Raw genomic sequence first — 21928 nt, 5'->3', positions numbered from 1 at the left:
TACGTAAACCCTCAGGAACTGATCTGATTGTGTGGATCATCTTCAACTTTTCAAAAGAATGCAACAAAAGATGTGCAAGGAAGATATTCTGTCTTCTTCAGTCCTTGGTTTGAACTTAAGGTCATTATTTGGGCATCTTCCTGTGATTTCTTCATAACTTGATAACCTCGATTCTTGAAATTCAAAAGATCAGATTAGATGTTTGATAATTTCGCAATTGACTCTCACATTTACTTGACAAGCATCATGATATTATGTTGGGGCATCATCAGGCATCTATTTTGCAAATACTTGACTATTTATTGATCTGTTACATGCCTAATTCTCATATTCACATCACAAAATAGATTAGGGCATCACTTGGCACCTATATGGCATTGTTATTGATTATTTCATGTTTTTATTGAATTCACCTGGAGTTTTTTTTTCTTTGCATCAAAGTCTTCCCCTTGATTTTGGCTTTCATTGAATATCTTTAGAGTAAATTTAATCCAAGATTACATTGTCACTATAGTTTTAGGGTATTATTTGCATCACATTTAGCTATTTACCTAAGCAGGGTCTTGCTTATAATAGCAGTTTTAGTGAACATGTGCCTTAGTCATCAGGTGCCTCTCGTCATCATGTAAAAGCAACCAGCTTAGCAAATGAATATTGTCAAATGATAAGAAAAAAGCCATTTGGAATGGCCTATCATGTTTTAAATGTCTGCACTTCATTTTTATTGGCAAGACATTAAGTAAATAAATGCAGCACTAATGCTAATCAAATGATAAGCAAAAGACTCCTTTGATAATGTATCATGATTTAAATGTCCGCATGATCATTGTTACTGGAACGGCTCCAAATAAATAAAGGCCTCATAGACAGTAGTCAAGTCAATCACAATTTTTATTTAATTTACTAATGTAACATATGAAATTCTTCTTTAATTATTGTAGTTCAATTAATTTTTTTTCCTTAATATTGACGTATGTGAAATATTAATGTAGATTAATATAATAATTATAATGACCCACTCAACTGCTCTTATAGACACATTTCCTACAACATTTCTTACGCTGCTACAAATATTTTCAACTATTTTCACCAAATTAAGGGGGTACCAAAGGCAGCCATATCTTTAAGATTTATTTTATATGTCAAAAGGTAAAGCAACTCTGATATTTCATGGTAGTTGAATCATATGCATTTGACATTTGAGTGCAACATGAGAATTCAAAACACATAAGTTTTGCAGAAGTTGTGCACTAAATATGATCCTCTTTGGAAGGAAAAAAGATTGTACCCGCAACGTTCAGCACATTGTTTTGATATTATTGTAGATTGTGCTCCACTGTCAACAAAAGCCTGAAAGGTAGAAAGAGCACTTAAGTACTAACACCATGCAGTAACTATTTAGCATAAAGCATATGCCAGGGAATTGAACTATATTTAAACATAGTATATGATAATGCCAAATAAGAAAGAAATAGATAAAAATCCAGTGCCTAAACATAAGATGCCCATGTCCTGTCAACAGAACTCAGAAATGTGATACTAATGATGACAAAAATAAATACAGCAACTTTGCCATTGATTGATTATGCACAACTTTAAGAAAGAGTAGATTCTAATTCAGGATACAAACATTTTGATCATTGAACACACTCTCCTAATTTTCTTAATAAATGGATATAACCAGGCATGTTCTTGGTGGATAATGAAACCTTCTTAGTGACTGTTGAAACTTGTGAAGAATTACATAGGGTTTTACTGACTTAAAACACACGAGGAGCCCCAGCAAGACAAGAGCAGACTCTTGAAAAGAAAAAGTGTTCAACAGAACTATGAATAAGATGTGCATGCATCGGAGTGAGCCTCAGAGCGCTCTTCAATAAGCTTTTTCAAACATTGGGTAAAACTTAACACATCTAGAAGAACAGATTGTGTATAACAAAATAAAATGCAAAAAGCACAAGATAATGAGATTAAATTACTTTTATATATCAAAGAAACATACGTTACATCTAGAAATGTAGACTTTATAGTTACTGTTCAAGCAAGAATCACAACCAAGTTATTGCCACTCAATAAAGTATAATTACATATGAGTGGAAATAATAACACCAATTCCAAGAAAATGTATGCTGAATAGTGTGTTACAGTACAAGCAGAATCATATGCAAGTTATAAAGCACAATAACATATGAGCAGTTGAAATGGTAAAACAAATTCTACATAAATGTACACTTAACAGTGTGTCTCTGTTCAGGAAGAATCATAACCAAGTTCTGCCACTCAATAAAGCACAAATAACATATGCGGAGTTGAAGTAGTAATACAAATTACTGAAGAAAATCAATATTACAACATAAAACTAGGATTAAACAGTTACCATTCTTCAACACTACCTTCAAAGGTACACCATTGACTTCCATATCCACATATAACATGACCTACAGGAAGAAAGAGTTAAACATGAGCACAAAAACAACAAAAATGCATGAGGTGAAAACAATGCGAAGGTACCACTTACAACACGTGCAAACGCTTCAGGGTTGTGCTCTATTGCCGTGAGGTGAAAACAATGCGAAGGTACCACTTACAACACGTGCAAACGCTTCAGGGTTGTGCTCTATTGCCGCCTCCCAATTTTCATCTATTCCTTTACGTGCAAACGCTTCAGGGTTGTGCTCTATTGCCGCCTCCCAATTTTCATCTATTCCTTTCTGCAGCTCAAAATAATAATCAGAAACATAAGAAATTGTGAAGAAGAAAAATGTTACCCAGTGCATGTTATGCAATAAAACTTTAAAAACTCATTCTGAAGCAGTTTTAAAACCAAAATTTTCAACGTGGTAGGCATCAGTATACATTTTAGTGAAGTACTACAGCTCTACCATGCTGTTGGACCATTACTTTCCTCAAAGCTTCAAATCACAAGTAAGAACCTGTATTTCAACTTCATTTTGTTTTTGAAACAGAAAAGAGCTGTAACCTCGCACTTTAAAATCTGAAGGGATTACTAGACTCCAACTACTTGTTCACACTTTACTAATAAGTCAAAACCTAAATTCCAACTTCCACTTTCAGTCCTCAAATTGCTTTTTGTACATAAACTATTTTTACTTGTTTGGCACTGGATTTCAAAATAACACAGGTTTTATATATCTGTTTACCAAAAAATTCCATCTTTTGAAGTTGAAACTTGAAAGTATATTGTCCTGCTTCAGTGTTCATCCCCTCAAATTTCAGAAAGATGCTGAAGTGAAAATTTCAGGTTTCATTTATTACAAAAGCAGAAGTTAGGATCAATGATACCACAGCACTAAAATAAATAAATAATAATCGAGTCTCAAATTAGATAAATAACATAGGGATTAGGGAGGAAAATACACAAGGCACAGGACATAGGATATAAATGATAAAATAAAAATATACATTAGATTATCACTTCAAATACTTTCTAATATAGCCTTTTTGCTAGTATTCAGCAGATACAGAAAGGAATCATCTAATCAACAAATAAGAAAAATATTTAACCTGTCGTATAGCTGCTTCAATTTTTTTCTGTGCTTCGACATCAAAAGGATCTGCATACATCAGAGCCTGATATAGAGGAAAACTCTATGTCAGAAGTGATGCTCATTTTATATTATAAAGATATTAATAAAAAAATTATACTGAGCTCAAAGAAACTCATAAAGTATGTGATGCTAAAGTATTGAAAAATATGAAGTCATAATATTATCGATAAAAGAAGAGAACATCATATGTTCAATAGTGGGATAAGTTCCATACAAGCTCTTCTTCTTGTTTACGGCGTAGTACCAACTTCTGTTGGTGACGCTCTTTCAAAAGGTTCTGGAGGTTATCAAGGCTATCCCCCAAGATAGCTTGTGCAAGTGAAGGATCATTCTGCAAGTTGAACAGTAATTACTAATATTAAACTAAATAAAAACAGGAACTACTATTAATATATACTTGCTGATTAAAAATACAAATCTCATAATTGATAATTTTAAAAGGCAACAGGTAAGAAACTAAAACATGGTTCAATTAACTAAAACAAGCATATCTTTGTATGCTTAAAACCATAATTATAGTCACTGCTAGTCGATCCATACTAGCACATGCTCCATTGTATAACGTTAATGTAAAGTTTCACAAATGGATAATTTGAAAGACAGCAAGTTAAAAAACCTAAAGCATAGTTTAATTAACTAAACAAGCATACCATATTGTGTTCAAAATATTATTAGTAGGCTGTCATTTACAATACAGCAATGCACATGCTTTAACATTCATATTGTGTTTCAAAAAACTTGATTGAATTATAAACTAGCTCAATTTCAAAATTTAAACATTACACCCACACCAGCTATCTTATAACTTCCATACTGTGATGAAGCATACTTCACAAAGCTCATTTATGCATATTGATTACATAACTTAATAGGGATAAGCTTCAGATCCATGTCAGGTACATCCAGTACAAATCCATCATATTTCCGTTGCAGGAAACTATGGCACAAGGACACATTTCAGTTTGGTTACCTTTCGCTTTGTCAAGTTGAATACACATGGACTTGCACCAGCCTTTTGGGATTTATAAGATACAGTAGGGTATCATTTACAATACAGCAATGCACATGCTTTAACATTCATATTATGTTTCATAAAACTTGATTGAATTATAAACTAGCTCAATTTCAAAATTTAAACATTACGCCTACACCAGCTATCTTATAACTTCCATACTGTGATGGATCATACTTCACAAAGCTCATTTATGCATATTGATTACATAACCTAATAAGGATAAGCTTCAGATCCATGCCAGGTACATACAGTACAAATCCATCATGTTTCCGTTGCAGGAAACTATGGCACAAGGACACATTTCAGTTTGGTTACCTTTCGCTGTGTCAGGTTGAATACACATGGACTTGCACCAGTCTTTTGGGATTTATGAGATGCAGGTAGATTAAAGCTTTCACACCCATGACCTAGTAATTCAAATTCATCTGAAGTTAAACTCTAGGTTGCGATTGACATCATCTTGATAATTCTCATCTTCTACTGGTCTCCTCTACGATCTCATTCCTGAATGGTTTCTTTTTTAGAAGGTATATTCGAAACTTTATATCAAACTGGTTACTTTTATGTTTGTTTGATTTAGGATTAGGCATAAATAAAATGTCAGTCCATGGTTACTTATCAATCAAATTTATTCCTTCCATTTGTTGACATTGTTTAAGCAATATCTTGAGTCTTGAAACATGAATTGGAAATGTAAAGAATAAGTTATCCTTACTCAGAAGATTAACACCTATCTCTTCTATATAATTTTAATGGAACTTGAGTGTCATGAAATGGATTCATGCCATGCTTGATATATCCATGTTAATCCAGACCATCCATTCAAAGCCTAATAGTTTCATCTATCTCTTCTATATATTTTCTTAATGGAACTCCAGGTGTCATGAAGTGGATTCATGCCATGCTTCATGTATCCATGTTAGTCCTGACCATCCACTCAAAGCCTAATACTTTCAACTATCTCTTTATATATATTTTTTAATGGAACTCCTGGTGTCATGAAATGGATTAATGCCATGTTTGATGTATCCATGTTAAATAGCAGACTGTCCGCTCAAAGCCTAATAGCTCCTCCAAAATCTAAAATGGCATTAGGTAGGAGTCTTGAGATCCATTTAGTATTTTCCTAATGAAGTCATGTACTATTGCTTTGAAAAACAAGAGCATGTAAATGAAGGAAGTTCCCAACTATCAATCCTTTAAACGGGTCGCGGATTGTCGTTATTTTATTGGAAACTCCCATACGACTAGAAAAATAACATTTTGGGTAGTTACATGTGCTACAAGACTATGGCAAGAAGGGTAATATTTTAGCTTGTTAGTTTTCTAAACCATTAACACTTTTTCAGGCACATGAATTACAATAAGATATATATATATGTACTAGTTATTCATCTGATTTCATATCCAAGGAATATCAGCATCGAGGGTTTTCAAAATTCTACATATACATATCTTATTGTGATTCATCTGCCAGAATAATCTATGCAACCAAGCATCAATAAATTCCCTTGCAGGTCCAACTTCATACATAACAAGAGACAACTGCATCTAGCCTTAGTTCCACATTAAATATTTCTCAGCAAAAAGTTCGAAAATGCATCAAAATCAAGTTCGTTCTTCAATGTATACAGTCCTAATATTCTATTAGTAGACAAGCATTCTACAGACTAAACTAAGACGAGATCAGGGCTGGATATTTTTAGATACAAGTGACAGAAATAAGCAAAAGCATGAATTCATGATTTAACAATTAAATTTGAAACAGGAATGCAAACCTTGAAGCTGAAATCAATGATTGGAGTCGAATATTTAAATAACATTTTGAAACTGGCTATTAACTCAAATGGCAGAAAACTGGAGAGCCATTGCTCGTGAAAATATTCATGCAAGGATCTAGGTTTCCCTTTAAAACCTCTGAATCTTTGAAGAAAGCAATTGTCTAAGTGCTACCTACTATGCAAGATAATACGATCCAATATTATGAAAACATTTCAGAACACAGCAGAGCCAACAATTTAATGTGGAAGGGTCAGGAAGTGATATTGATATAGACAGTCCAAAGACTAGTTCATTTAAAATTCGAAAGACTTCAATGAACAGCCTACTAAAATACTTCAAAATTTACAAATTATCATAATCAAATTTCTAAGCATATTAAGCACGACAAAACAGCCCCAGTTAACCAAATAGATCAAGCATCTAGACAACCTGAAGAAGTTGAGCCATCATCTGGGAATCCTGTCGAATCTTCTGCTGGAACGCCCCCGGATTCACAGCCGAACCGTCAGAATTCATTCTTAGATCATTGGGTGCCGGCCTGAAACGTAGTAGAGAGATCAATTAAGTGGAGAAACCCCCAGTGATGTTATATAAAATATTGCACAGATAGCAGAAGAAATTTTGATGATCTAACATAACCTGCTTATATAAGAACAAACAATCATAGGAATACTCTCATTTAAGCTAGGGCTGTTAATTAGAAACATGTATTTTGTCCATTGTAAAAAAGTTGACTAGCACAGGAAGCGGCAACCTTAATTGTAGAGCTTTTACCCCTTTTGCTCCCTCAAAATTGATAAATATAATTGGTTCTCAGACCATTTGAACACCCATCGGAATTATTCACTTTAAGACAGTGTCGTAAAGTACCTAGGTCCATGGGCAGGTTGAAGAATACTCCATAGCACATCCTTGTTTTTACGTGAGATCTATCAGACTTAAAGCATGTCATGGATGTTAGTGTTTTAGAAAGCACTGAGCATCTCTGGGTTCCAGACCCAACACCTAGTGTTCAGGCACCTACACACCGCTTAAGCCTCTATTTGCAATTTTCCTTTTTTAGTTGGTGTTAGAGGCATAAGAATCAGAAGGGGGGAAAAAGGGGGGGAAAGGGGTTAATTATGGATAACCCCCTCCACTATTTTCCAATTGTGGATAGACCCATGTAGTTCTATTTGTGTGAAAAGACACCTGTACAATTTGCCCAAGTGCAGATAGTGCCCCTTCATGAACTTTTTTCTGCTAAAAGAGTCCATTCAGGGGGTCTATCCTCACAAATAGAACTACAGAGAGTCTATCTGCAATTGGGTTGTAAGTACAGGCAGGTGTGTCTGCAATTAACCCAGAAAGAAGACAATAACAAAAACAGCGAGAGGATGAGGAGAAGGGAGAAGAGAAGTTATCGGCAGTTGGTACTGCATGTGAAGGCCGTAACAGCAGATGAAGAGCAAGGAGGAGAAGAAAGGAGAGAGCTTTGGGAAATAAATAAAAATTGAACACAAAACAAAATTGAAAAGGATTCTTTTTTTTTTTTTTGCTTTGGCGGTGGTTGAAGCAATTAAGAAGGCACAGGATGCATAGGATCGATCGTCACTAGGGGTCAATGAAGATAAGCAGAATAAGGAGGTTGGTGAAAGAGGATAGTCTGACATAGAGAAAAGGGGAGGAGAGGCATGACAGAATTAACCTTAGGATTTAAAACCCTAGTTAACTAAAAGCAGGTTCAACCTGATTAATTTAACCTCCAAAATCATATTTCAGATGGTCACCTACATATTTTTAACATAAAGTAGTCCACTTAATCAACCCACAAGTAGTTACGTCCCCTAGCGTTTAATTGGGAGTGCCTAGACCAAATTTTTAAGCACTTGACCTAGATGTTGCTTCATCCAGGCGGCTGCCTAAATAGGCACTCAACTGCTCATTGAAAATGCTATGTATGTAAATAAATTCATTTTTTATATTCCTGTCTTTATTCAACATCAGAATTATTTTGATAGAAAAAAAACAATTTGGAAAGAGCCGTTCCGTGATATCCAATAGCTTGACTACAATTTAAACACTACATGGAAGTGAGGTTGGAAAAATCTCGCAGAAAAGAAAACTACTATTTTTCTACTGCTCTCTAAGTTTGCCTATCCATCACTATTAGTTTGTATTGACTTGAATCTCAGTTTTTTTTAACTCTTCGATCACCGTAACCTACTATGATGATGCTAAAAACTCTCTCCGTACTTTCTTCGATATATAAAACTGAAACTTCGTAGATATAATAGGGTAAAGCAATAGAATTCTGATTAGAAAAGGACAGAGATACCGAGATGCAGATGCAGCGGGAACCATCATAACCATATCTCCATCCCTTACACCTATCAAACTCAATCGATCCGAGTTCTTCATCACAATACCATTAAAATGAAGTTGCTGCTGTTGCAGCGACACGGTCGTCTATAGAAATTCGACCCATTGTCAAAACATAAGTAAAAGATCGCAGATTGAACTCAAAAACATCGAAAGCATGTTAACGCCAACATCTTACCTCCACCTCAAGCAGCGCTTTAACGTTCTCAACCTATTAATACCAGAAACCATAAAAATTTAGAAATTTTTTTTTTTGAGATTTTCTTCTGAGGAAAATAGTGGGAGGGGGGGGGGTTACTGATTTCGTCGGGATGCACGTCGAGGGTGATGAAGCTGTTCGTCGGCGCGTTGCATCACGGCTGATCTTCATATTGCTAGGGTTTTAGCGGAGGGACAATGCGCGAAGAGAAACCCTAAATTTTGAGCGGGGAGGGGGGGGGGGCTTATAGGGTTTCTGGATGCTGGATCCAAAGCCGATGAACGACCCGGAGTAGGATTGAGTCGGGGAGAGGGCTATTTACGAGATGCTGTGGCTTTAGTTTTTTTGTTTTTTTTTTTTTTTTTTTTTTTTGGAAGGGGTGTGCTTTAGTTTTTGAGTTCTTTCATTAGTTAATAATTATAACAACAACAACAGATTGCTTAGCGAAGCCGGAGCCTCGGAGAGCATCCTGGGAGAGTATTAGGCCTCGTTGCTATAGACAAATTACTGTTATGCCATTATTTTATATATGGTTGTAGCCTAATACACCGTAATAATATCCGCATTGGATTTATAACTCCATTTCGGACATTTTCTCGGGGAGGTAACGGAGGTTGGAAAGTTTCAAAAAACAGTAAGGGGCTGTTTGGTTGCATTTTGTTAACGATGAAAACATAAGAAATGGCAGCTTTTGGGGTTTTTTTTCTCAATTTTCCTCTGATTTCGCTATTTGGATGTATGTTTGAAACCAAAGAAACATAATGGCGTGTCAACTACAGAGCTGATGTGTCAGCGAAAGTGAAATCAGCCAAAATTGAACCGATTTGGCTAGAAAGCCTGACAATAAAGAAATCTACTTTCCTTTATAACTAAAGGAAAACCCAAGGATGAACAGTAACATTTCTCAATATCCACGTATTATATCAATTTTCCTCAACGGTTTCTTTTCTTCTCCCAACTTCCCCATCTTCAGCCACGTTTTGCAGTTTCTTCAACTTCCCCCACAACCCTAACCCTAAAATCCCTCTAAAATCGCTAACATCCATTCATGGATCCCAAACCCATCGATCCCGGGAGCGCCGACGGTGGCGATGCCGACTAGTTCACGATCACCCGCTCCTCCTGATGCTACTCGCTCCTCTCTCCTCTAATCGCCATGGTTCTCGAGGTCTGCAATCAATTCATCATCTTATCTTTTTAACTCTTAGGGTTTTTTACAAACGATTGAAGAGTGAAACTCCCCCAGGCTATGATGATCTGCGTCGACAACTCGGAGTGGATGAGGAACGACGCTTACTCACCGTCTCGATTCCAGGCGCAGGCCAAGATTCCAGGCGTAGAGTTTGAAGAATGAAGAGCGAGAAGACGAGCAGCAACTTTATTGTCCCTTGTCGAAAGGATGCAGAGGCTCCCCCTTACAAAATTTTCCTCTTTGCTAATAAATTCTCTTTCCCAATCCTCGAAATCTCTGTTGATTGGAAGAAGTGATGCTAGAAATTCTTGCTTGCGCTGCTTCTCTTCATTCAGTGAAAGAGGTAAAATTCAAAATTTGTGATTGATTGTGTGAATTTTGATTCAATTGTATTTTACTTGAATTTCTATTTTCTCTGATTTTTGTGATGATTTTTTCAACGGTTTCCTTGGAATAAGCTTCATGATTTTTTGTGATGATTTTTAATTTATCATGAAAGGTACGTTTTTAATTGCATGATATTCTGATTCATGGCTATCTCCTCTGTGAAGTGCTTAATCTTATCACCTCTTATAATTATAATTTTGTGCACGTTTTTAATTGCAATTCTAATTTTAAGTTTGATAATAGGTACCCGGTACAATTAGAGAAAAGAGGTACTTTCATCAATTGGTTTAATTTTTGTACTAATGTTGTGGGGATTTTTTCGGGGACTCTCATCATGTGGTTACAAGAGAATATCAGTTGGTCGATTGGATATAGTGTTGCGATGCTTCGTTTGGCTCTGGCCATAGCAAGCTTTTTTGTATGGAACACCAAAATTTCCAAATGCAGGAAATGAGGGGTAGCCCTTTATCTCTTCAGGATACTAATAATTTCAGGTAGGCGAAAAATCTGTTTTTGTGTTGGCCATGATACAAAGATTGATATGTATTTGAGTATGTCTGATTTAAAATGCCTCAAATTCGAGGATTCAAGAACTTGGTATCACAACCAACACCATGCTAGGTTCTTCTATTGGATATACATGCCTTTGCTATGCTTATTATCATGGCATCACATGTCGAAAACACGCCATCCGTTGCTGAAATTAATCTCGAAGGGCCAGACTGCAGAGGATTTCAAAAGGAGCCCTTCACACTGGACAGAGTTGTCACTTGATCATTTCATTAATATATAGTATTATTTATCCCCTGTGTTTTGTGTCCAGCAGATTGATTGACAAAGATGCAGATGCATTCATCTCAGACACAAGGGTCTTAGAAGTCCTACAACTGAACGAACGGGCACCATAGATACGCACATCAAGGAGTTTATAAGATTATAGTTCCAATTTGGGTAAAAGGCATTTTCTACTCAGTTGCGTACGCACAGGTCGAAACAACCTTCAACGAGCAAGGGGAGTCAATGCACACAAGAATCAAATCTTTCTTCATCCCTCCTGCGTCTTTCGCAACATTTGAAATCATAAGCTTCGTGTTTTGGGCTTGCCTCTATGATGCAGTTATCCCCCTTGCACTAAAAAAGCTCTCTTTTAAGAATGGGCATCGGTCATCTCTTCATGATATCAACAATGGTGATAGCTGCAATTATAGAATCAAAGAGACTGGAAAGTCACAATATGCGCGGATCATGGCAAACTCCTCAGTATTTCATGGTTGCTGCTTCTGAGGGATTGTATTATGTTGGGCAGCTAGAGTTTATGGCAAACTCCTCAGTATTTCATGGTTGCTGCTTCTGAGGGATTGTATTATGTTGGGCAGCTAGAGTTCTTCTATGACCAAGGTCCTGGTTTGATGAAGAGCTTTTCAACGTCGATGTCATTGCTCACGCTCACCCTCGGTGGTTATTTGAGCTCCGTCGTGGTTATGATTGCTTCGTTTTGAGACGAGCGGCGGGAGGAGAGGAGGGGTGGATATCTCATGATCTTGATGAAGGGCATCTTGACTATTTCTTCAGGTTGTTGGCTGCAACATGTATTGTCATTTAGGGAAAATCTTTTTTTATTGGGCCTCTTTATCTTTATACTTTTTTCTAGCTATTTCTTGGTTTATAAACTTACCAGTATATTATGATTACTTCTCCCTTAACTATTTCTTAAATGACTACATATTTATAGTTTAATTTTATTAAATATAGCTTTTGGGTTCATTGATTATTGATTAGATTGTGGAATTGCATTTAGGTAGCTGAATTGAGCAATATAAATTTTATGTGGTTTACTGAAAATATGAAGCCCTTTGTAGGTTATAATACAAATTTTATATGATTTAATACAAATTAGATTGGTGATTTAAATTTCTTTTAACAACCAAAGTTGAAGGCTTATTATCATGCTAATGTGGTTTAGTGAACCACTTTGACAAGCAAATGAATATTTCATAGAGCAAATCATTGACCGTTAATTATTAATTATTAGCATTGAAACCATGTTTATAAAGTATAATATAATTTTAAGATAAATTTTACGTGACAAACTATAAAAATGATGTACGTGGGGAAAAATTACGCACAAAAATAATCTATAAAGATGCCGTGCTTAGCATGGGATGAATACTAGTGCTTGTAAAGCATAAAACAAAACTAATTAGGGCATGTTTGTTTGCCAATTTTTTGAGGTGTAATATTGTAGATGTCAGGTGCTATAGTATCACAACAAACTCCTCTGTTTGGCTAGCTCAAATAAGTGTGGGTACTGTAGCTGAGTTGGCATTATTGTAGCTGAGTTGGCAGCCCCTCAGTTTTTCTCAGCAAAAAGCAGTGAAATTGGCTCGATTTATTGTAGCTATCAGATACAGCTGGACCATTCGCTTCCATATCACTGTAGCTACTGCGTGTTTTTACATAAAGCAACCAAACGGACCCTTAGTATATATTATTCTCTTCTCCTCTATTCTCAGTCTCTTCCTCAATCTCGTTTTCATCCATTAATACAGATTAGCTTCAGTTATATCTAAAATAAATTATGACAAAGAGTAGAAGGAAATAGGAGATTAGTTTTGGAGAAGAAAGTGATCTTAATTTTCATATTTCAAACTTATATAGCCCTAGTAATACTCTTAATTAATGTTGGGTTCTTTGGTGTTGATGGAGTTGAGCAAGAGATTGATGAACTTTTTTGCTTGGCACGGCTGGAGAGGGACTAATAGGGAGTTGGATCTTGTGACTTTAAGATTTTTTTTTCCAGATTTCATTTAATGCTAGGAGTTTGAATCTTTGATGATTTTTTTTTCTGGGTTGTTGGGAAGTCTGCAAAAGGAGAGGAAGGAGATCATGGAGTGATGAGGGTTTGTTAATATATTGGAGACATGTTGATCGGTCTCTCGAGAAAATCAATGAGGCAATGGAAATTTTTTTGAGATAGGAAAAGAGATTATTGTTAAAATAATCAGAGATTAATGGATAAATTGATTTTTTAGATGGGGTCCACATGATTCAACCTACCAACAACTTGTTATGAGAACCAAACAATGTTTTTTATCCCTTTAGGATTGCTAAAGGAATCCAATCTAAACAATAAAAAAGCTCAATAAGAGAGTGATGAGGTGGACAACCCCTTTACTTATTGTGTCATAAATACTCTACTACAAATGCAACCAAACGGCCCCTAAGTCATTTGTACCCCAGCCCCCGCACGCACAAATTAGGGTATACGAAAGTATATAAGGGTAACTTGTAGTAGCTCAACTAATTAGGTACCAAAATTTGAATTAATGTTAAAAAATTCCACTTAAATAAAGATTAGGGAAATATCTATTTCTCAATGGATTTTTTTTGGAATTTCACTAACAGCTCTTGATAAGCCGCCAAGTAGGAGGTTTAGTGGCTAAAAATCATTAGAGGATATGGGCGGCACCTCCTCAAGGGAAAAATAAAAACGGCGCGAAAAACAAATAAAAATCCTATCATCCTCAACAAAATCTCTGGGAGCTAGAGGAAGCTCGTGAAGGAGAGAGAGAAGAACCAAGGCTGTAAACCGATACCTCAGTCATTAAGGTATAACTCATTTTCATTTTTGTATAGTACATTCTAGTAATTTGAATCAAAAATAGAATAAGTGAGGATGATGACTTGTTCTGATTATGAAACTGGGAAAATAGGATTGCAAAAGAGAATTATTATGGGTTCAAGATTTATGTGGAGAAAAAACTAACCCTAGATCCAGCGAGAGCCTTGTCGCTGGGCCCCATGGTTGCCTGTGATTCCTCGCCACTGTCCTCCTACCATGGCAAAAGAGACCGCTAGCATGACCTCAAACAACTTAGAGAAGAAAAAAAGAAAATGAAAGGATGGAGGAGGAAGACGATCAAGGCCAAAATAAAAGGGGAAAATTTTTATCAAGACCCCCTAAGTTTTACTAATAAACCCATTTGAGTGGAGGATAGAGAGTTATGACCTAATAATTGGTTCTAAGTACCGATTATATATATAGTTGCTCTAAACTTTTAAACTCAGTATGTTTATATATGTTCTAAGATAAACTATGTGATATGAAGTGTCAGGCTTGACTCGTGCATGGGATTTGTCTTGTGCATGGGTCGTTGTAGTCACGTAACCCATATTCATGAATATCCACTGCAATTTTAAGGCGTGACATCGTTGTAGTCACGTAACCCATATTCATGAATATCCATTGCAATTTTAAGGCGTGACAGTAAGATGATATCAGTGACCTGAGTTTCGACGTTAGAAGCCTTGTAGGATGCGTTAACATACTGTATATGCGCTAGATGAGTGTTATCAATAGATCAATTGTGTGACATATATGCATATAAATGTTTTATAAGTAAGGCCTTTTACGTATATTAAGGAACGTACATGTGGTATTTAGTTGATTTTATTTCATTTTAGAATTTTTGTATTATTTTCTTAATACTTGTTTGTTTTATTTTATCCTTTTATTTTAGTGTGCTGATGAATAGTCCCCCTCAAAAATACCCACTCTAGCTACACGATCTTAGTAGACAGCTCTTGGGAACCTAACCAAAAAGACTGGGAGTTCGATTCTGATGAGACTAACCCAGAAGAGATTTTGGCCAACTATGAGATCTTAAATTCCTCTGATGTAGAGTCAGTAGAGGTCACATTAGTATATTCTTCAGAGTTCGATACTGATCCCTTTGAATAGGATGAGCCAGTGATAGAAGTTATTCTGATTAAGTCCTCACCCTTTGAAGTCATTATGATTTTATCCGACTCCTCCAACATGGAGTCTCATGTGGCCTGGATTTCTTGTGATGATCAGAGGCTCCCCCGCCTTTGAGTTCAAGTAAAGTATCCTTGGTATTTGATATAGACCTTGATCTCAATAGGTGGGGAACTTGTGATATTGATCCAAATCCTATGTCTGACTCTGATAGTAACTAGGACTCAGAGGAGACCGAGTCAACCAATGAGGAGTCTAGCTCTAGTAGTTCCTCTTCCTCGATGGAGTAGAGTTTAGCTAGTAGAACTTTTTTGTTAAGAACAATATATAGGTTTTCTTAGTTACTCTTTTGGTATATATAGGACTTTTGGTAGGAAAAAAAACATGTATATGTGTAAACCTATATACTCATATATGTGTATAATCTAAAAATTTAAATATCAATAATATACTTTTGGCTTGTAAGTATTGATTTGTGTTATATTGTTGAGCAACAATTGGATTCATAATTTCTTGAATTGCATATATGTAATTATCTTAGGAATTGCCTCTCGTATTATGGTTGACCCAAACATTTTATTATTTGTAGGGAGAAATGTCTACATGCAATGATCAACCCCCTCCTAATAGAGATAATGACCTCAATCAAATGACAAGTGAGATGATGAGATCTAAAATTGCTCGTGCATCAACCTTAGGAAACCTAGTAGACAACAATGAGCTGATGGAACTACTGCATGCAGTGAAATCTATAGTCACCAGACAACAAGATCAAATTGATCATAACCAGATGAATGGTCAGAACAGTGAACACTCAAAATTAAGAAGTGACATGGGTGAAATCAAGAAACTATCCCCACCTAGTTTTGAGGGAACTACTGATCTGATGATTGCTAAGCATTGGATCACTGCAATGGAAAAGTCTTTATGTGTGAAATGCTCTGAAGAGCAAAAGTTTGATTATGCGGGTACATGCTGAAAGATCATGCTTATGGATGGTGGCAAATGCAAGTTAAGACGCTGGGAGAATTGCATACAAGATATCATGGAAGGAATTTAAAAAGATTTTTTATGAAAAATATTTCCCCACAATGGTCTGCAAGCTAAAAGAACAAGAATTCCAAAAGTTAGAGCAAGGTGATAAGACGGTAGCTGAATATGACGAGGAGTTCACTTATCTTTTAAATTTTGTTACCCATTTGTTGGGTAAAGAAGGCGATAGAGCTCGACGTTTTGAAGAAGGGATTCGACTAGACATTGGAAGTCTCATGTTTATGAGTCTAATCCCTAATATTGTTTTGATGATTTTATAATCAATCTCTATCATCATTTTCTAGTGTTTGTGTTTGTTATTAGGTATTCTAGACAAACAACGATGTTGGAGGTTGGTTGGATTGCGCCTACATGATCATATCTATTGGAGGATGGAAGGAATATCGGAATGAAGCAAATCACAATTCAAGTCAAAGATTCAAGTTTAAGTTTCATCTATGTTTATCAAGACGAGCTTAATTGAAGATCAAGATTGCTTGGGTATAGTTTTTATAGTTTAGGGTTTATACTTGTGTGTTAATACTTAGAGTTCAATCTTATACACACATACACATTTTGGTTTTATAGTTTTCAAGTTTGAATATGAAACAAACAAGATAAGTTATATACATACATACATGTTTCATATTTATCATTTTGTTTTTGTAAGATTGCATAATATATGCATTTTTGAGAAAATATTGTGTTTATGGATTATAGACTTGCAATATTGGTTTGTGCCTTTTCTAAGTCTATAAAACCATACAAATGTTTTCAAACTTTAGTTTAAGTCAAAATGTCAAAATCATGTATTATTGAGTTTTAACGTTTTTGGACTATTTTACAAAATGAAAAGATTTCTCAATTGGAAGTGCAAATTGAAAAAAAAATCTTTTTGTAACATGTTTATTTTCATATTTATAATCATTTTCCAAATTTTTAAATTTTTTAGAATTTATTTACTATTTTTAAAGGTACTTCAAAACCCAGAATGCTAGATTTTGGGTTTTTATATCTTTTTCCTTGGTTTTTCTTGGTTTTTAGGGTTTGTTTCATGAGTCTATATATACCCCATGTCCTCTAACTTCTGAAATAACCAAGAGAGTTTTAAAAACAAGTTTAAGGGTGTTTAAGTTTGGTTTAAGTGTATTTTACAAAAGTTTGTGTGAAGAGGTTTTTAGAAGAGGAAGAAGAGATCATCTATTTGTGTTTGGGCTTCAATCTCATCTCCTTCTCTCTTGATTCTTAGAGAAGTTTTTCTAAACTTATCTTCTAGTTTATTTATATTTTGATACATACATATTTGTGCTAGATTAATTTAAGTTTAGTCTTTTGTTATTACTCATTGTTTACATACAACTCATTTGAGCTTTTAGTATTTTTACATATTGTATATTTTCAGTTGTAGAGGTTGTGACAATTGAGAGTGAGCTTACACTTAGTTCTCATCCTTGTATTAGAGAACAAACAATTGTATTGGTTGTGACAATTGAGAGTGAGCTTACACTTAGTTCTCATCCTTGTATTAGAGAACAAACAATTGTATTTGAGCCTTTGTTGTGTACACTTAGTTCTCATCCTTGTATTAGAGAACAAACAATTGTATTTGAGCCTTTGTTGTGAGATCACATTATATTACACATGTACACCAAGATGAGTGTAAGGTGAGAGACGTGGTCGGTTCCAAGAAGAGTGAGGTTGGTGAAGCTTAAAGAGAGGTGGTAATTCTGAACACTTGATGAAGGTGACACGTGAGAGGCTAACACTTTAGGAGGTATTGTGTAGTTACAAGTGTGAGTTGTAAATGTTTGTCGGTGAATGTAGAAAACCGAATTGTGAGGTGTAAACATTTTTGGGTGAACGTCGAAAACCCATTGTGATAGTGAATTCTCGTCGGGAGTGGAGAGCAGAGACGTAGGTTGGAAGGACCGAACTCTGTGATTATATCGTTTGTTTGCATTTGCCTTAGCGTATTTTTCTTGTGCTCATTATATTGTTATATCGTCATTGGTTCATGTTTATTTTGCCCTTATTTATTCTCTTATCCTTGCATATATCTCTTGAATATTATACTTTCTAGGATAGTTTGTTAATAAGTTTTAAATTGGCATTGTAATTGGATTAGATTAGCATATACCTATTCACCCTCCTCTAGGGTGCTTTCAATTGGTATCAAATGGTGGTGCTCTTTGATTTGTGGCTTAACCGCCTTGAGTTAAAGATCTAAGCCTTTATATATTGCTAATCTAGTTTTGAGATTTTTTATATATTGCTTGCATAATATATCATGGACGTACACGGTGCACCTTGCTTAGGTTATGCTATTAATATTGCTCCTAAAATTGATAATTTCTCCTATGCACAATGGTGTGTTAGATTTATGCTTTTTGTTAGTTCTAGACACTTTGATTTATGAGAGATTATTGATTATGCTTATGTTGTGCCCACAATAGAGAAATTCAAGTGGAGCAATGTATATAAAAGAATGTTTACAATGAAAAAGTTTTTGTTAGAATTCTTACATAATGCATTTGATTCATCTTTTTTTTAATAAGCTTGATTCTTTTGATAGTGCTTACACATTATGAAAATTTATAGAAGCACATCAAGGGAACTTGGAGGAGATCCAACACGCTTTGGAGGCTTTTTCCTCAAGTTCAAAAGAAGCATCTTCATGTACACAGCCACTAGGCGATAGCCCTAGTGAGGTATGTGAGTCCAATAATATCCACATGACCATTGCACGCATATGCTGGGAAGTCATTAATTTTCCACATGACCATTGCACGCATACGAAAAGCCTCCTTACCATAAGCATCATAAGTGCTGACGCCTTCTTCCTAGAGAAGCTTCAAGTCGTCAATTAATGGTTGGAGGAAAACATTAATGTCATTTCCAAGAGAATATCTTCTAGGGATCAAGAGTGATAGTATCATGTACGGCTGCTTCATGCACATCGACGGCGGTAGGTTGTACGGTGTTAGCAACACTGGCCAGGTAGACCAAGCAGAGCTCATTACTCCAAACGGATTAAATCCGTCGCTCCACACCCCTGGACCACTCATTACTCCCCAGCCTAATATTCTGAGACTCCTTACCAAAGTCAGGATATATACAATCGATGTGCTTCCATGCCTCACCGTCAGCAAGATGTCTCAATTTCCCATCCTCTTTGCGGTCGGTCGAATGCCATCGCATATTCTCAGCCAGCTCGGCAGACATATAAAACCTCTGCAGCCTAGGAATAATTGGAAAATATTGAAGAACCTTCGCAGGGATTCTGCTCTGCTTATTGGATGATATGCCTTCAGATGTGCCCGTATGTTCTTTCCAGTGTGATACATGACACGTCAGACATTCCTCTAGACCTTCATTACCCTTATTGTACAAGATGTAGTCATTAGGACATGCGTCTATCTTCTTGTAATCAAGCCTCAGCGTATCAACAATCTTGTGAGCTTCATAATAAGTTGCGGGGATGCTCTTCTCGCCGCCTAGAATGACTTTCCTGAGCAAGTCTAATAACATCTTGAAATGTGTAACAGCCATCCCACTGAGTGTTTGGATATGAAGAAGCCTCAGCATAAAAGAAAGCCTTGTGAACTCCTTGCACCCGTCGTATAACGGTGACCGTTTTCTTCAACAAGTCTCATCAATCGGTCTACATCTTGAAACATATCAGTAGTGTTAACATCACTCGAAGACGGCACAGTAAGAATATCTTCCAACATATCAATTGTGTCAATTGTCGGATTGTCGACATCAGTAAACTCTTCCTCTAATTGCATCACCGGGACGCCTTCACCGTGATGACTCCAAAATACATAAGAGCTATCAAATCCATTGATTGACAGATGGAAACTTACGTCACTCCTAGTGAGCATTTTACCATTCCTACAATTCTTGCAAGGACAAAAAATCAACCCGTTGAGTGACCGTAGAGGGTTGGTGTCAGAGTAGGCTAAGAAAGCTTCTATCCCATCCTTGTATCAGGTGTCTAGATGCCTTTGATCACGTGGTATGCCCATGAACGATTTGTCAGGAATTGCCCGTATCTAGAATTTAAAAATTAATGGAAGTGAGCATATCCATACATATATCATTTTAAGTTATAGGACAAGTGTGTGTGACCGGCTGTCAGAGGAAGGCTTCTATCCCATTAGGTATGTAAACGTAGCGTGTATATGTATTTACGTGTGTTCAAGTGTACTTTTATTTCGTCAAAATTTCGGCAGCACCTACCCGCTATTCTCCGAGTATACTATAGTACACGGAGAACAACGAGTAAGCGCCGCCGAAACTCTGACGAAAAGAAAGTACACAAGAACACACGTAAATACATATGCACGCCATTTTTACATACCTAACCCATCCACACTGGACAGATCCAATAAATATTTATATATAAGCCCCCTGTCACATACGAGTACGAAAAGGTTATCGGACCGAACACGATGGTATTGTATCCGCCAACTGGTATCGTATCCGCCAATAATCCTGTACGCGTATATGACAAGTAAATAAAGGTATTATATATAGTATTTATTGGACGGGGTATTCTACGGCTCCCAAAAATGAGTGTATAGTGTGTTCAATTTCTATATAATTAGCGATATAATAGTTACGATAACCCCTCACCATCACCTCACCCTCATTGTAACCATCACCCTCACCTAACCCTAACCCTCACCCTCACCCTCACCCTCACCTTCACCCTCCCCTAACCCTAAACCTAACCTTAACCCTCAAACTCACCCCCACCCCCATCCTCACACCCTAACCCTCAACCTCACCATCACCCCCACACTCACCCTCACATAACCCTAACCCTAACCCTCACCCTCACCTTCACCCCCTAACCCTAACCCTAACCCTCACCCTCATCTAACCTTAACCCTAACCCTCAACCTCAACCTTACCATCACCCCTACGCTCACCCTCACCCTCACCTAACACTAACCCTCAACCTCAACCTCACCCTCCCCTAACCCTAAACCTAACCTTAACCCTCAAACTCACCCCCACCCCCACCCTAACCCTCACCCTCAGCATCACCCCCACCCCACCCTCACCCCTACACTAACCCACCCTAATCTTAACCCTCGCCTAACCCAAATCCTAACCCAAACCCTAACTCTAACCCTAACCCTCAACCTCACCCTTACCATCACCCGCACTCACCTAACTCTAACCTAAACCCTAACCCTAATCCTAACCCAAACCCTAACCCTCACCCCCACCCCCACCCTAACCCTAACCCTCACCTAACCCTAATCCTAACCCTCGCCTAACCCTAATCATAACCCAAACCCTAACCCTCAACCTCACCCTCACCATCACCCCCACTCACCTAACCCTAACCATAACCCTAACCCTAATCCTAACCCTAACCCTAACCCAAACCCTAACCCTCACCCTCACCCTCACCCTCGCCTAACCCTAACCCGTACTAAATTTAATTTTTTTATATTATAATTTCATCAAGATGAACATTTTTATTAGGGTTTTGGTTTTTTTCACAATTTTTTTGTTTTGCAAAAATTAAACTATAATTACAAAAATTAAACTCTAATTACAAAAATTAAGAAATCTCTCTTTCTCTCTCCCCGACATTCTCTCCGCCTCTCTCTCA

The 21928-nt window shown here is 36.6% G+C and overlaps 1 protein-coding gene across 1 annotated transcript in view; it reads right to left on the bottom strand.

The window, feature by feature from the left end:
- LOC109841605 (DNA damage-inducible protein 1) overlaps positions 1–14308 on the bottom strand; it is a 24972-nt gene extending 10664 nt beyond the window's left edge. The window contains exons 1-9 of the mRNA XM_020410560.1: positions 14273–14308; positions 8906–8938; positions 8684–8814; positions 6796–6904; positions 3784–3900; positions 3526–3591; positions 2589–2651; positions 2394–2438; positions 1289–1350 (exon numbers count right to left, since the gene is read on the bottom strand). Of these exons, the coding sequence (XP_020266149.1) occupies positions 1289–1350; positions 2394–2438; positions 2589–2651; positions 3526–3591; positions 3784–3900; positions 6796–6904; positions 8684–8814; positions 8906–8938; positions 14273–14308 (662 nt within the window). The remainder of the gene's footprint in view (positions 1–1288; positions 1351–2393; positions 2439–2588; positions 2652–3525; positions 3592–3783; positions 3901–6795; positions 6905–8683; positions 8815–8905; positions 8939–14272) is intronic.

This window comes from Asparagus officinalis, chromosome 5 (genome assembly GCF_001876935.1).
Source record: "Asparagus officinalis chromosome 5, Aspof.V1, whole genome shotgun sequence".
Classification (NCBI taxonomy): domain Eukaryota; kingdom Viridiplantae; phylum Streptophyta; class Magnoliopsida; order Asparagales; family Asparagaceae; genus Asparagus; species Asparagus officinalis.
This window is presented reverse-complemented; position numbering and strand designations above follow the sequence as displayed.